Source organism: Desmodus rotundus, chromosome 9 (assembly GCF_022682495.2).
Source record: "Desmodus rotundus isolate HL8 chromosome 9, HLdesRot8A.1, whole genome shotgun sequence".
NCBI lineage: Eukaryota > Metazoa > Chordata > Mammalia > Chiroptera > Phyllostomidae > Desmodus > Desmodus rotundus.
This window is the reverse complement of record NC_071395.1, coordinates 20,584,122-20,600,723: the sequence shown is the minus strand read 5'-3', so window position 1 is coordinate 20,600,723 and position 16,602 is coordinate 20,584,122. Positions and strand designations below refer to the sequence as shown.

General features: G+C 40.5%; 1 protein-coding gene and 1 long non-coding RNA gene across 2 annotated transcripts in view; one reads left to right on the top strand and one right to left on the bottom strand.

Moving 5' to 3' along the window:
• LOC123480594 (uncharacterized) overlaps positions 1-16,602 on the bottom strand; it is a 67,593-nt gene that overhangs the window by 41,681 nt on the left and 9,310 nt on the right. The window contains exons 4-6 of the long non-coding RNA XR_011650349.1: positions 16,459-16,572; positions 7,423-7,531; positions 4,665-4,726 (exon numbers count right to left, since the gene is read on the bottom strand). This is a non-coding gene — a long non-coding RNA (uncharacterized lncRNA). The remainder of the gene's footprint in view (positions 1-4,664; positions 4,727-7,422; positions 7,532-16,458; positions 16,573-16,602) is intronic.
• The window catches only part of RNF175 (ring finger protein 175), a 32,072-nt gene that overhangs the window by 7,938 nt on the left and 7,532 nt on the right, over positions 1-16,602 (top strand). The window contains 3 exon segments of the mRNA XM_024569297.3: positions 7,792-7,946; positions 11,962-12,069; positions 15,732-15,852. Coding sequence (XP_024425065.3) covers positions 7,792-7,946; positions 11,962-12,069; positions 15,732-15,852 — 384 coding nt within the window.

The following is a 16,602-nucleotide window of genomic DNA, read 5'->3' as shown; positions in this document are numbered from 1 at the left end:
ACATTTAATAAACCTCTAGCCAGCTATCCAAGAAAAATAAGATTGAGAAGACAAATTACTAAGATTTAAAAAGGGGGGCATCATTACTGATCTGGTGGCCGTAAAAAGAAAATAAAGGAATGTTGCAAACAATTTTATGCCCACAAACTTGGATAACTTAGATAAAATAGGAAAATTCATTGTAAGCCACAAACTATCCCAAAACTCACACAGGAGAGACAGATAATCTTAACAGGCCTACATCCATTTTTAAAACTTGAATCAATAATTGATAACCTTCCAAAGAAGAAAGCACCAAGCCCAGAGGGTTTCCCTGTGAAGTCTACATGTAAGGAAGAAATGATACCAACTCTCCACAGTCTCTCTGAGAAAGGAGAAGCAGAGGGAGCACGTCAGAAGTCATTCTTTGAGGCCAGCATTACACTAATACCCACCAACGCCAAGGCCAGATGAAGACATCACACGACAGAGAAACTACAGCCCAGTTTCTCTCATGAACATAAATGTGAAATTGTCCACAAAATTAGCAAATTGAATTAAATAACGTATAAAAAGAATTCTAGGCCAAATAGGTTTTATTCTAGGTATGTAAGACTGGTCCAGCACACAAAAATCAGTTTATGTAATCAATCTCATCAAGAGGCTAAAGAAGAAAAACCATATGATCATATTAATAGATGTAGAAAAGTCATTTCACAAGGTCCAACACCCATTCATATAAAACCCACAGCAAACTAGAAACAGATGGAAACTTTTTCAACTTGATAAGGAATATTTATTTTTAAAACATCCTACAACTAACATTAACTGGATACTTTCCTCCTAAGATAAGGTAGAATACAAGAATATTTTCTCTCACCACTCCAACTCAACATTGTACTGGACATCCTGGCTAGTGCAATAAGACCAAAAAAAGGAGGGAGGGGGAAATAAAAGATATACAGATTGGGAAGGAAGAAATAACACCATCTTTGTTCATGGACAACATGATTGCCTATATTGAAAATTCAACAACAACAAAAAATCCTGGGGGTTATGGACACAAGGTCAATATACAAGTCAATTGCTTTCTTTTATACTAGCAATGAGCAATTGAAATTTGAAAGTAAAACACAATACTGTTTACCATATACCCCCAAGAAGGAAGTGCTAAGGTATAAATCTTACAAAATATGTACAAGATCTGTATGAAAAAAACCCTGAGGAGATCTCAAATAAATAGAAAGATAATCTGTATTCATGGATTGGAAGGTTCAATATAGTCAAGATGCCAATTTTTCCCAACTAGACCTATAGGTTCAATACAATCCCAATCAAAATCTCAGCAAGCTATTCTGTGGATATCGACAAACTGATTCCTCAGTTAATATTAGAAAGGTAAAAGACCCAGACTATAAACCGAACACTGAAGAAGAATAATATCAGAGAACTCACATTATCCAAATTCAATACTTACTGTAAAGCTATAGTAATCAATACAATGTGATATTGGTGAAAGAACAGACGTATAGATCAATGAAACAGAACAGAGAACCCATAAATAGACCCACACAAGTACAGTCAACTGACCCACGATGAAGGGGCAAAGGCGATTCAATGGAGAAAGGATAATCTTTTCAATAAATGGCGCTGAAACAATTGGACATCCATATGCAAAAAAATGAACCTAGACATAGAATCTACATGTTTCACAAAAATTAACTCAAAATGGATAATGGACTGACATGTAAAATGCAAAACTATAAAACTTCTAGAAGATAACATAGGAAAAATATCTAGGTGAACTTGGGTTTGGTGATGAGTTTTTAGATACAGCACCAAAAGCACGATCCAAGAAAGAAAATATAGTATTGATTAGTTGGATTTTATTGAAATTTAAACCTGTGCTGTGAAAGATACTGTTATAATAATGAAAAGGTGAGCTACAGACTAGGAGACAGTAATTGTAAAATATATATCTAACAATGGTTACCTAAAATATATTTAAAACACAGTCGTAAGAAAACAACTCAGTTAAATGGCAAAAAATCTGAAAAGATAGCATACATGAAAAAAACCTCATCATCATATGTCATCAGGAAGTTGCAAAGTAAAGCAATGAGATACAATGCACACCTATCAGAACGGTGAAAATCAAAACCACTGACAATACCCAAAGCCCATGAGGTTGCAGAGCAACAGGTAGTCTTGGTGTGAATGCAAAATGGCAGAGCCATGTGAGGCAGATTACCAGTCTCCCACAAAGCCAAACGTAGTCTTTCCATACGATCCAGCAATCATGCTACTACGTATTTACCCAACCGAATCAAAAACCTGCATCTACACAAAAAACCTGCACTCAAATATTTTTTAAGATTATATTTATTTTTAGAGAGAGGGGAAGGAAAGGAGAAAGAGAGGGAGAGAAACATCTTGCCTCTCGGATGCACCCCACTGAGGGACCGAACCACAACCCAGCCATGTGCCCTGACCGGGAATCTAATGGGCAACCTTTCACTCTGTGGGACGATGCCTAACCCACTGAGCCACACCTGTCAGGGCTGCGCCCAAGTACTTATAGTACCCCAAACCAGAAGCAACCAAGAGATGCCCTTTAAAATATGAATGAATAAGCAAACTGTGATACCTCCGTACAACACAATATTAGCAGGCAATAAAAAGGTATGAGCTACTGAGCCATGAGAAGACATGGAGGAACCTTGGTAACACAAGCCAATATGAAAAGGCCACATACTATATGAGCCCAATTATACAACATTCTGAAAAACGCAAAACCATAGAGACAGTAAGATGGTGGTTGGTTTGGTTTTGTTTTGTTTTCTTTGTTTTGTTTTGTTTGGAATGGTTGCCAGTGGCTCAGGGAGGGAAAGAGGATAAGCAAGTGACACTGTAATTTTAGGGCCATAAAACTGATCTATCTAATACTGTAATTTTGGATACAAGATGTTATGCCTTTGTCAAGTCCCAGTGAACTGTACAGCACAAGAAGTAGACCTTAAGGTAGACAAACTTTTAAAAACCATTCAGGAGAATGGAGATCCCAGGGAGAAATACAGATGGTGATGCGAGAATCTAACTGCATTACAAATGCATGAAACAACCTCACTGAAGGGCACTGGAGGTCAAGGTGTTGCTCCAAGTGCCTTTGGAAGTGAGACGAGTCTGTGTAAGGTGGAGGCACTGGGAACTGCATGTGAGCACTGTACTCTGGTGGATAAAGTTGTTTCCCACGAGGGTACAGGTCGACAATTCTGATACTGCTATATATGTATATGGGGATGAAAACATTATATAAATCGTGGCAGATGGTGGGAATGGAAGTTACAGAAAGCAAAGGGAGGAAGGTTTTTAAAAAGTAGGAAATGCACACAATAATATGTGTGAACAGCTCTGTACACTAATTATTATTTATATTTATTTATACCCTGAAGGTATTTTTCTTACACACAAAGTATTATTTTCCCATTATTGCATGCATAAGTTGGACCATGTACATCAGAGGTGAGGGACTAGTCCAAACAGCTGAAAACATTTTCAGATACAGCTTTTAACAAATATGTGTATGTTCTGAAATGATCATTTAATTTACCTAGACAAATTGTGTTCTGTGGTCTGCAGTGGCTGTGTATACCAGAGCAGCTGAGTGTAAGTACATAAAGCAAAAGAAACAGGTTATTTAGAAAATAAAGTTTAAAAATATACTATTAACTGCTCCTAAGTGACACCAAAAAGTGCAGAGAGAAAGTAGATAGAAAATGGAAAGTTCCAATTTGGTTTGGGATACAGCTAAACACCTGGATGCTTCCAAAAACTCCTATTTTTAGCATAGTATAGATGGAGCATCTGGATATTTGAATTTTTCTCTTTCCAGCTGATAGTGTTGATATGATATGGTGTAGACATAGGCAGAGCCTCAAAGTTAAATTATTTCCAAGTGCTTTTAACAGCATTTAATTAAAAATAAAATTCCATTCAGCACCACCCTTTCCACCTTCTTTTATGTATCCTATTTGCATATCTGCAGAAAATAGGGGGGAGGGTACCAAAAAAGAATCCTTCTCCTTCCCTTCAAATCATTAGAAGGCCTGATGACTACATACACAGAATTTGGGTTTCAGACACACTGTTCACTTGCCTCAATACAATGCAGATCATTTGCCAGAGACTGAAACATCGCTCTGTTTAAATCAAACGTGCTGCCTATTAATAGCCGTGAAACACTAGAACATAGTACTACTATACCAATAAAGTATTAGGTCTGTTAAATCTTTTTAAAATGAGGCAAGATACAAATACATACTCACGTAACATTGCAGAATCTCCTTTACAAAGTTAAATAGTAAAATCAACAGTCTCAATTGATTTGAAGATAGCAATCTGGGCCAAGTGAATTTCTAAGAATCCTTCCTATGCCAGGATTCCATAATTTTACTTCTTCGATTTATGCCCACACTTTCCTTCATTGCCTTTGTGCTGATAGCACAATATTTCTAGGAGTCATTTATGTACATGATGATTTTCTGCCTACCTATATAGCATGCCCCTGCTCTCGCTCCACCCCGTCCACACAAATACACGCAGACGTGAGTACAGATGGCTGCAAACACAGTAGTTTGGTATTTGCGGTGCAAAGGAAATGAGCATCACATATACACAGAACTCACCTTCCTCCCTTTCCTTCCTTCCTTTCTTCCTTCCTTCCTTATTGTGTGACCCATTCATCATCCTGTACAAATAGACAAATGAAAAGATATCTTTGTTTTGTTTTAACTTGCAATTCTTTTCAGATACTTTATGTGCATGTAAAAGAAAGAACATGGTACCAATGGGCAGCATCTGATTCATCAGGGCATTCCTCCTGCCGTGATGCAGGGTGGGGAGAATGGGGGAGATGGGATCCAGATGCAGGGCTGCCCTTGGCCAGTCATGCAGATGTGTTTTATATGCACAGGCCCAGATGGTGACCCCTCTGGCATTATAAATGTGTCCCAGTCTCCAGGCTTCCTCCGTTGCATGCACGCCCCTCAATTTCACATATTTCATGTGTTTATTTGTGAGGCACAACATTCCCACATTTCATATGTGGCAGTTACTTTTAAAAATGAGAAGTTTTAACTGCTCTGGAAATTGATAAAGAATCTTTTAAATTGCTATGAAATGTAGCCCTCATTTCAAAAGTACTTCTCCATACAATTATTGAATTCATAATGCAAATTTCTGACCTTTCCCCTTGGATGTTAAGAAAATGTGGTGCTGGGTTTACACTTGAAAGACAGTTAAGAAATTAAATATTTGCATACAGAATACAGTGTAATGATTTTTTTTTTTTTGCTTTCCTTTTATTTCTGTTCTCCAAGGCCTATTTTTTTAAAGTAGCATATCTATACATTTAAACATTGTTATTCTCCATTAATTAAATCCAGGCATCAAGTAAGAGAAATTTGGAATCTTCTAGAAATAGGTTGTATTTATAAATCCACAGGGAAAGAACTAGCTTTATAAATATATAGTCCAATCGTCACTTCAAACTATCATGGAATGTGACTCTACCAATTTGAGGTAGTGGTTTAGACTTGTAAAGTTTGACTTATAACCAAAAGTACAAAATATAGGAGCACGGTAGCTGCACTGAATTAAAATGAATTGATTCTTAACTTATTATTTAAAAAAAAAGCTTCAGCATGTTTATGGGGGAAATAAAAAGATGAATCAAATTCTTAAAATAGAAAGATGAGCAATGCAAATGATAAGTAGAGATCCTGTCCATTTCCTTCTTTGATATCGGAAGTAATGAATTTTTAAAAAATTCAAAGCCTGTAATACATCATAGATAACATTCAGCATTATAAGCAAAACGGAAATGAATGACCAAAATGCTGAGGCGGTTCTCTAAGCGGCGGCACACTTTCACCAGCAACAGCGGAGGGTCGAACTGCTAGTGCCAAACGCTACAGGGAGCAAATCTTGTCTTGGTTTGCTCGCCTGTGCTTTCTGGACCTCGTGAAAACTATTCTGCTTCCTTAAGGGAAGCCTGTTGTTCCTATCTGCCTATCTGTATCTACCCATTTACATCTATATCCATATATCTCAATTTCATAAAGGTGCAATCCCATTCGTTAGCTTTGACCATACGCACACAGTAGGGTGGACAATTAAAGCAATTACCTGACTAATTCAGGCAAGAATACAGAATATGTACCCTGAAAGTACTGCCTGGAATTCAAAAACAAAAGGCAGGTTATAGCACGTTGTATCTTTAGATAGTTACTTCAGATTTGCTCCGTGCGCGTTGTTGTTCAAACGCATACGTATAACAACAACTGTGTACTGTTCTCTGAAAGGTTCAGGGCAATTCTAAGATTACAGATCCAGGTGATATACAGCAATAAAGCAATAAAAAGAGAATGAAAAGCCTGGGAAATGTCTTCTTATTTGACATGGATGGAAGAATGGCTGTGACTTTGCCCTCTTCATTTACATCTTGAAGTCCTATCAGATAATTTTGGTTAATGACCTTTAGGCTATTATAACCAAGATCTTATGAAAAGATCCAAAAATATATCCACAGATTCTTTTTTTTAAGCCACCTCCTTTAATCACAAAATGAAGAGAGTAAAGAAAACAAATAAATGACACCAGTCTTTTTTATACTCAGATGACAATCATAGCCCAACAACTCTTTCTACATCACTGGCAGACATAATTAATCAATCATGATACTCTACGGCAAAACCAAGACTGGGTCTATTAGAATCCTTTTCAACAGAGCTTTGCCAGGGGGAACTACCAAAGTCTGCACCTGAGACAAAACCTCGTTGTCATTCCCCTCTCACATTGCTGCTGAGCAAATAATAGGTGGTTAGCCTAGATTAGATGCAACATGAAAGACCAAAGATTACTGCTATTGTTAAAGCTACCCACTTTTCACGGAGCAGAGAGTAGCTGGTCTTAGACACGACCTAAAGAGCAGGAGTGTCAGTCACTGTGGCACCTGAACAAGGCATGCGCCCACAGCCCGTCATGCAGCCTCCTCTCTGCCATGTGGCACTGAGGCTGGCCAATTTACAGAGCCGTCCAAAGGCAGCTTGTATTCAGATCATTGGTCCAGGCCACAAAAGGTTACACACAGAGAACAGGAAATGGTCTGATCCACATCTCAGGGTTGCCGGGGAAAAGGTACCAGAAACCAAAGAGGAAAGCCAAGAAGCAAATCTAATAGTCGGGCCTGAGGTAACCCCAGAGTTGGGATTCAGGGCTTAATCCTGCAGGTGCACGGGGACCACAGATGGAAGTGGTCCCAGAAGCTGCTCTGCCACCACTTCCTCCCCTTAGATCACTGCATTTGCACATGTGCCCATGACAGCAACAGCAGCCCCTGAGCTCCACGTAGGACTGTTTGCAGAGTGTGTTCCCAGCCATTACCTCCACCTCAGCACAGGCAGGCAGGGCACACTGTTTTCTCCAATTTTACAACAGAAAGGAGGCTCATTTGTCCAAAATCACAGCCGTTGATGTCTAAAGTTGCTTTCATCTGAAATATCCAAAAGAAAGCAGGTGTCAGAAGCTGGAGAGTTTGGATTATTTCCCATTCGAATTTTCAGATAATTGTGCCCATCCGCTCCAGAACTGTGCACGTTCAGAACAGTTTGCAGTTGGGTGGTGAGCCAGCTGAGTGTGACAGGCAGGATGGGCAAGTCCATTCCCCCAGAGTAGCTGCGCATCGTTTATAACGCACAGGCCATTCTGGGCCCTCAGTCATTGAAAGAGACTTCCTATTCATTTCTCTAACAGCTGGTGACCCTGTTGCAGATGTGGGTTGTCCCTTTGTATTTCACAATAAAACTTCACTGATGGCGGTTTCTGTCCATGTGGGGGATGTTCTCAGTTATCACCAGTTACATCCTCTTCAGAGCTACCCGAAAGCCCCTCTCCGGGAGAACACCACGGTAGGTATCCCATTCATCTCTACTCCACCAACCCCTTCATTGTGAACACTAAAAAGAAGAGTTAATCTCCATTTTCCTGGGTGGGGGAGGAGGATGCCTTCAGCAACAAAACTATTTGGAGATTTGCTATACTGCTGTTAGTTCACAGTCATTATTTAATGGTGATTCGGACATGCCTGTAGACTGTATTACTTTGGAAATTAGCTAGTGAAGGCTAGGAGGAAGGGAAGTGAAACTATTAAGTTTCTAGAACACTATTTGCATGTTTATTTTTAATGCAGCATTGTGTTTGATTCCACTAAAAGTTGTCACACACATTTTATAGGAGAGCAAGAGTTAGAAGTCTGTATTTCTAACAACTACTCGTGAGATATATAGATGAGATAAATCATAAGAAATTGACACGTTATTGCTGTCATAACAAGTGAGGCTTTCATATTCCATGGATTATTTTAATGACCATGTCAGCCTCTTAATATTTATATAATTCCATTATATTATTCACAAATCTTTCCAAAGTGCTTATAATGTGCCCACAACTGCTCTCTCTCTCCTTGTTCTTTAGATAAGGTCTGAATCCAAATCCAGATAAAACTGAAATGGGATAAAGAAAAAAAATCCGTAGTGTTTAATGGTAATAAGAAAATGTCAAATTTTGATCTGCACTGGATAATAAATCATAGACAACCATGAAATATTTTATGATTATTTAGTCATTCAGATGTTGATTTTCATCTAAAAAAGTGGCAGTGACCAAGCCAACTTGTCCTTTTAATATGGAGAAGGAAAAATACACAGTGAAAGAAATCAGACTGTTAAGTGTAATGATATTGAAATTCAAATAAATGAATTCAGGCTTATGAGCACTGTAATTTCATCCCACTTTGGGAAGCGCTTTCCGTGTTGTTAGAAGACCTTCCGCACTGGCCAGTTTGAGGTTGCAGCCTTTGCAGGGCCTCATTTCCCCATCAGCAAATAGACAGCTGGTGCCCTTCCTCCTTCTCACACAATGTTGTAAGTTATGCAAGACTTGGGAAGTGATCTAAGTTTTGGATGAATCGAAATGTACTTCTTTCCATCCCCTGGATAGAATCTATGTTGTATTTCAATGTAAACAGTTCACTTTTCCTCTGTATAGTGAATTCCCCTAGCTGAACACAGTCTTCCTGTGCATATCCGCTCATTCAGTGCAGACGAACTTCACTACAGGAAATACCCAAAATGCCGCCTCATTAGACCCATGGCTCACGCATCTCAGGTGGCTGGGGTCCCACGCCCTCTGCTTCTCATGCCCACAGTGCGCCCACTTCAGCTTCTTCCTGCCTGCACATCTCTGAGCCCTGGGGTAGTCTGACAGCCAAGACACTCCACTCCCATTTTAAGCAGAGCCAGCTGCCATTTGAAGAGAAACAATGGAAGACGCTAATTAGGTCCCTCTTCTTCTAGAAAAGCAGTGAGGATAAAGAAACTCATATTGATAAGAGGCAGTGTCCCTAATGATCTTTATGGATCTTTGCTTAATTACCATATTATAAGTAAGTCACATCTCAGCAGTTTTCCATTGGGAAGTGGAGGACTTCATTACAAGCTAAGAAAGCTGGTCCAGCAAATGTGCATGGTGCAGAAGGCAAACCCAAGAGGAGTGGTCTCTGGCACCAGCAGAGTGTAGAAACCAGCTGTTCCTTCCCTGGAGTACACCAAGCCCCAGCTAAGGGACAGAGTAGCAGTTAAGGAGAAGTGTGTTTCCTCTCTACTGCAGGCGGGTTGTCCATCGAGCAATGTTCAGGCTCAGAAATAGGCCACACGCAGCCACAGAGAGCTGGGCCTCATCACATCCATTCCAACCTGAGGCCAGCCTTTCCTTTGCGGACACTGCCCTGAAGCATGACCGCAGTTTCTCTTCTGGCCTACTGTAATCAGGTTAGCAAGGGGGTTCTGGGCTCTAGGGACCTGTACCCCCCATAAGAAGAAAGATTTGGAGGTGACATTTGGAAAATCGAACATCCATAACATTAATGTGATATATTGAGCATTTAATGTGCCAAGTCTTTTAAACATCAACACATTATCTCAGTCTTCAGACCTATTTTAGAAGCTGGTGTTATCATCCACCTATTAGAAGTGAGCAATCACAGGAAGAAATGCTGAGTAGGTTGGCCAGGGTCCCACAGGTAGTAAGTGGCAGAGCCCAGAATCAAGCCAAGGAGAAAGCATGTTGTAGTCTAATTACATCAACAAACCACTTTGCACGGAGAAACCCTTCATTTAAAAAGGCTGTTGGTCAGGAAGACCTCTAATGCTGGCCCCACCTGGAGAGGGCCCTTCTGGTAGAGAGTACGTGGAGTGTGTGTGGAGTTCAAGGAACCCCACTCTGGTGCCGGCTGGTGCTGTGGGGTGGAGAGGGAGGTCCTCTCGGAGCTGGCCACTTTTCCCATCCTCACCCCTTTTAGCAGCACAAACTTCCACCTTGATCTGGCTGCACTGAGTGAAGATTCAAACAGTTGGCCACGCCCAATCAAAAAGACCAAGCCAAAGGCCCACTGAGTCCCTCTGGCCCCAAGGCTTGCTCTGGCCCCTGTAAAGATGACACAGCCTCACAGCAATTTGAGCCACCTTGTGGGAGCTTCCGGCTCCGTGTAACTCATGGCTGAGGCCTCCCCTGGGCAGGATTAAACCTGCAGACAGAGGTGCCTCCTTCCCACCAGACAGCCCTCATGTGTGAGTTGCTTGAAGCAGGGAAAGCACGTCACCATGGAAATGATGTAAATGACAACTCACTTCTCCAGCCAGCCGCATTTAAACTGTCATGTTTTGGAAATTCCCTTCTGTCTGGAACGCACTGCAGTTGGCATCTTTTAAAATAATGTCAAAACATTGCATCAGAAATACCATAGGACTTAAGTGTTTGTTGCAATGGCTCCACGAGGGAGGAAGCCGGGGAAAGTGAGAGAGCAGGGAACAGGGCTCCAGGGGCCGGGGTCAGAGGGTGGGGCCAGGTCTCTGCAGTGAGACTCTAATTAAGGGAAGTTTGATGTGGAAGGCAGGGGAGGGGCTTCAAGAGGACAGGGAAAGGACTGAGGGGTAAACAGGGTCTCCAGCCACTGTCTGCCCTTGAATGGTCCAGCCACCCTCTTGTCTCAGGGCCCCTAAGGTAGCCCCTCAACAGGCTGCTTCTCCTTCCACCACCTCTCCTGTTCCCTATCGGAGAAGGGGGCCTGTTCTGTGGTCCACCAGGAATGGAGCTGGACTCCAGCCTCTTCCTCTATCTTCCCAGGCACGAAGCAGCCACGTGGCCCCTTGCATAGCCTTTTCCAAGGGCTTTTACTACCAGGGATGAGGGGAAGGAACAGGGTACGGGGGTTCCCTCTACATCATCTTCACTCTGCCCTCCATCCCGTCCTCTCACTTCCCCACTGAGGCCCTGTGGGAAGAAGGAAAGGCCGTTAGGGTGGTCATGGTCAGTGCTTCCGCAGAGCAGAAAACAACAAGGCTGAATGAAGCAAGTTCACCCCGGGGCTACAGGAGGGGCCCTTTGATGCAGGGGAGAGGCCAGGAAGGCTGAGGTTCTCTGCTCTGCAGCAGGGCAGGAGCAGGAGGATGAGAAACTCCTGGCTTTGCTCGCCTCCGAGGTACTCCGGCCAAAACCACTCTTCTCAGCTAACCCTAGAGCCAAAGGAGGAATGGCAGTGAGGCGGGGAGGGCAGGGTCCCAGGCAGAGTGACCCTCCTGAAGGCCATTTGTACAGGAGGAACGCAGACACGTTACAGCGAATATATAGATGCATGTACACAGAAACACATGCACACGATAGGACCATTTACACATTGCTTGTTGATAGTGTATTAAAACTCTAGGTTACTGTTGAGTTTAGCTGATATAATACACTTATAGCCTATGTCTTACATAATAAATAGAATTTTAGATACTAAAAACTGACTTAAGACAATGTTTTAAAAAGATAAAATACTTTATAATGTATCATGCTCTGGGTTTCTCCCCGTTTTTCACCCCACAGTTTGGTCTACAAATGGTTTCTTCTAATCTACAAACTCAGCTATGCCTTTGGTGTTGTGGGTTATTCGGCTATCGTATTTACAATGAGTGGGCTCCACTTATTTTTCAAGTAAGTATTTCCAATGCAGACCTTAATATCTCTGAGCACTTGCTTGTCACATCCACCCGGTCAAGTTCTCTGTATCTGGAAGCCGCATTTTAAAAAAATGAGCTTTAATGCAACAATGAATTTATGGCAACATTTTTGAAAAATAGATTTCCCAATATGTTTTTAGACTTCTAGAGCAATTTTTCATTCCAGACTATATCTACTATGACTGAAAAACATATAGTACAGCATTTTTAATTTAGCTACAATGAGTTCCAAAGTAAAGGTCCATTATCATCAATTACTTTGTCACTTGTTTATCATCTTCTCAAAAAGCTAAATTGATAAATCTGAAAATATAAATTAATTTCAAAGAATGAATATATTTTCTTTTTTTCCTAATTAAATATCAAAGACTTTAATAAATTCAATCTCTTTCCTTTTGTTCAAAAAATGCTTAATGTATGTTAGTAAAATTATACTCGAGCAAAAGAATAATTTCAGGGTAGTTTAGCAGCTTCCCACATTTAAGGTTACTGCAATTAGATGCTTCTTATTTATTTGCTTTTTTAACACCCCTCTTTACTCCACCTAGAAGAAGAATATTCCAAAGGAAGTTATATAACATACTAATCCACATGAATTATTAAGAAGATACAAATGCTGCAATAACTTTATGATAAAATAACTATTTTTCATTTTTTGATTCTTACTCTAAGTATGTTAAGGCTAGCACACCTTCTATATGCATATATTCCTTTTCCCCAATACAAGTATGACACGCATTTTGTTACTTAGTTTTTCTCCTTGGCCCTATATATTTACTCAGACATTTCTTAAAAATGTATTTGCTTAGGGCACAAGGAAACAGTGTTATTTACTGCAACCTTGCCATTAAAGCTGAAGCATTTCAATGGCATCTAAGAAAAAAAACGTGGATGTGACACTCCCAGACGAGGACAGAGTACTAAATGAATTCCATAGCTATAGGAAAAATGGCCTTTTAAAATAGGAAAAGGATGTGTATAATAAACTTCATCATCATACTTAAATACAGCATTATTACACTGCATATTGACTTCTTACATCATGCAAAACTGTGCCGATGCTGAAATGTATTATTAACAGTAGAATGACAGGAGTGACAAAATCTGCTTGTGTGCCCACAAAATACACACACACATATGTGTGTGTACATATATATGTATATATATGATTTAAAGAGAAACTACAGTTGATCTGCAAAGTTAAAAGCTCTCCATTAAAAGTAGGCCCACATTTCCCTCCGACAAAAATCTGAAGCATCATTTCCTTCAATATATCTTCTTCCTTAAAACTTCTAGAACTAATCCAGGAGCTGCTAGTGCGTGTGACTACTGAGCTCTTAAAATATGAAATAAGACATGCTGTAGTGTAAAATACACACTGGATTTCAAAGACAGTATGAAAACTAATTTTTGTATTAACTACATGTTAAAATGGTAGCATTTGAATTGTGTTGGTGAAATCATTTCATCCGTTTCCTTTGACCTTTTTTATGTGGCTACTAGAAAAGTTTCAATGTTCTATGTATGTCCAATCGATATTTTCATTGGGCCGTACTGCTCTAGAATTTTGTTTCCAGTTCCCATGAAATCCCTTTCGCTGGGGACAGTGGAAAAGGAGGAAACTGAGTGCTTAGAACCTGTGAGAGGTAAAGAGATAACAGAGCAAGAAAGCCTGGCGAGGAATAACGCTTCCATTAGGAAGCTGGTGGCGAGATGTGCTGTGGACGAGGTCCTCCCCGGCAGGGCTGAGGCCGGGTCATCAGCCTGTGTCCTGAAAGGGGAATTTCAGATGTTCCACAGAGCTGTGGAAAGCTGCTCAAATAGGACTCCCCAGAATACCTCTCGTATCGAAGTTACTCTGGAACAATAATAGAAACAGAAAGGCTGGCATCAGCAACGTTAATCCATAAAATAAGGAAGGCTGTGGGAGGAAGAGCCAGCCCTGGTGGAAGGACTCTTCCTATGGCAGGAGCACGTCTGATTTTTTTAAGTATTTTGTGAAACTTTCAGACTAGGAGCTCCTACCGTTTTCAAACAGGAAAGAAATGTGATTATCACTAGTTTAAGACATAGAAAGACACTGATTTCTTTTTTTTAGCATACTGTCTATCTTACTTTCTTTTAGCGAATGCAAGAGTATTTGTAAGGACTTGTATTAAATCACTTGAAACTACAGTTGTCCCAACACTATTTTCTCATAAGATTTTAAGATCCTCCTTAATCGTGACTTTTCCTTCAACGAAGCATACAAAGGACTTAACCCTTCAGATTGGGAAGGAATTATTTTTTCCCTACTAAGTGTTGTTGATCATCATTGCATAAAGAGTCCCGTGTGGAACCACGAAGTTTTTTAACTATACTTTTTATCGATACCTGCTCCCCTGGACTTGGAGGGAAGATAATCCTCACTCCTCCCCACTACCCTAGTTCTCAGATACACCCAGGTAAACCTCGAAAGGATGAAGCTGCCACCTGTGTTGGAATTCCCAGTTCGCATCACCAAAAGATTGGTACCCTCTAAATCTACAGAGCTCTCTCCCTTTACGTTTCCTTCTCAAGTTAACAGAGCCCCAAAACCCCTAGAAGAAGTTTCCAGAGACAGATGACCCAACTCCTCTCCACTCTCTTCTCCCTTTCCGATTCAGTCAGATGCACCCAGGCCCACTGCTAGTATTTGAGACTATTGAAAGATAGAACAAGCCAAATATGCAATGATTAAGATTTGAAACTAAATTAGAAGCTAATTACTCACTTTTTGAGATCTTTGGATGGGCATCTGTAATAGTGTCAGCAGTTTTTTAGAAAAGAGAAAAAAGAGGGCACTGTACTAAAGAATCCTATTGTATTTGAACTATAATCCAACTTGCAAAACAATTTTTTGACTAATACATGACAACTATGGCATCATAGCAAAAGGCCTCAAAATGTGAGGTTGATTCTTATGTCTACCACAAATATTTTGGGGTGAGATAAAGTATTTGAAATCATTCTGTAAAATCTGAAGTCTGAAGCAGGGACTCTCAACCCTAGCGGTGGTCACCTGAATAGCTCCTAAAAAGCACTGCTGTGCAGACCCCACGCCAGACCACTTAAACTAGAGTCCTGGAAGGTGGGCTCTCATATCAGCACAGTTGTAAATCTCCCCAGGTCATTACAATCTATATTTGGGCTGAGAACTGTGCTCCTTTAAAGAGGCTTGGAATGCTACCTGCCCTCTGGGATGCCTGGGGTCTAGAGAGCTTCCAAAAATGCTGCTGCACGGGCCCCATCCCCAGAGAGTTTGATGTAATTGGCCTTGGGTATAGCCAGAGGATGTGGATTCTTACATTTCCTATGCTCAGCCCAGCTTGACAGCCATTGGTTAGAATCAGCTTGTCTAAGGACTGCAGTCCTAAGAAGCATTTGAAGACTCACTTAAGAATTACTTTGTCCACTTAGCACTGAGTGGTGAAATTTAAGGGAAATTTAGAGAATTTAAAATGTTTTCATTAACAGAAAGGAAAACTACACAAATTAGTGACAAAATACCTTCAGGTTTCCATTAGATATTGTAGCAAGAAATATTCTCCTAGCTGCAACCCTCCCCTGCCCCCCAAATGCCACATTCTTATCTCCTTGCCCTGTTGTTCCCAACAGAGTCAAGGCTAGAGATTCCATGGATTTCGGCATTGTGTCTCTGTTCTATGGCTTCTACTACGGCATAATGGGAAGAGATTTCGCAGAGATCTGCTCGGAATACATGGCTGCTACTATAGGGGTAAGCATTGCTTTTATTTGTTGTAACCACGCATTGTACGTGGAGAAATGGTCTCCTCTTACACCATATTTACATCCATTTTCAGAAACCGATAAATCTTTCCTGGTTCTCTCAGCCCAATTGTTCCTTCAAGTCTCCTCACACCAAAAACAAGTCTTTGCTAATTAATTAGAAAATGCATTTCTTATTGATATAAAGTGGTTAGGTAATAAGGCATCTTTTAAAATAAAAGACACTAATTGTTTGGAAGAAACCATATCTAGCTTACTCCAATCGCCAACATTTAAAGAATTAGCAAAACTTCAACAATAACAAAACCCTTTGTCTCTGCCTAACAAAAATAAAAGTCATATTTGATGCATCTGAAACACTTTAAAGTCAACCAGTGCCTCAGGGTACCTCTCATCATAAAGATCAGTTATTGTTATGTAGCATTTGAAGAAACAGAAGATATAAAAAGTGTGCTAAATACATTCTGACTGTATATTGTTCTCTGCAATTAAAAAAAATTCCTAGTAGCTTTTTTAACTCTTTAAAAAACAAAACTCAGAGCGGGCACACTTTCTGGTTTGGTGGAGTTCAGAGTGAGACACTTGGGGCACTTACCTGTGGCTGATGCAAGTACATCTCTTAGATGCAAACCAGAGCCTCAGGGGTGGCTGGTGGTCTCAGGAATCCTGTAGCTGAGTGCTCCGTCAGCATCTTGGTTCACAGCCAGATCTGGAGTGGAGAATCTAGTGTGAGTGGCGA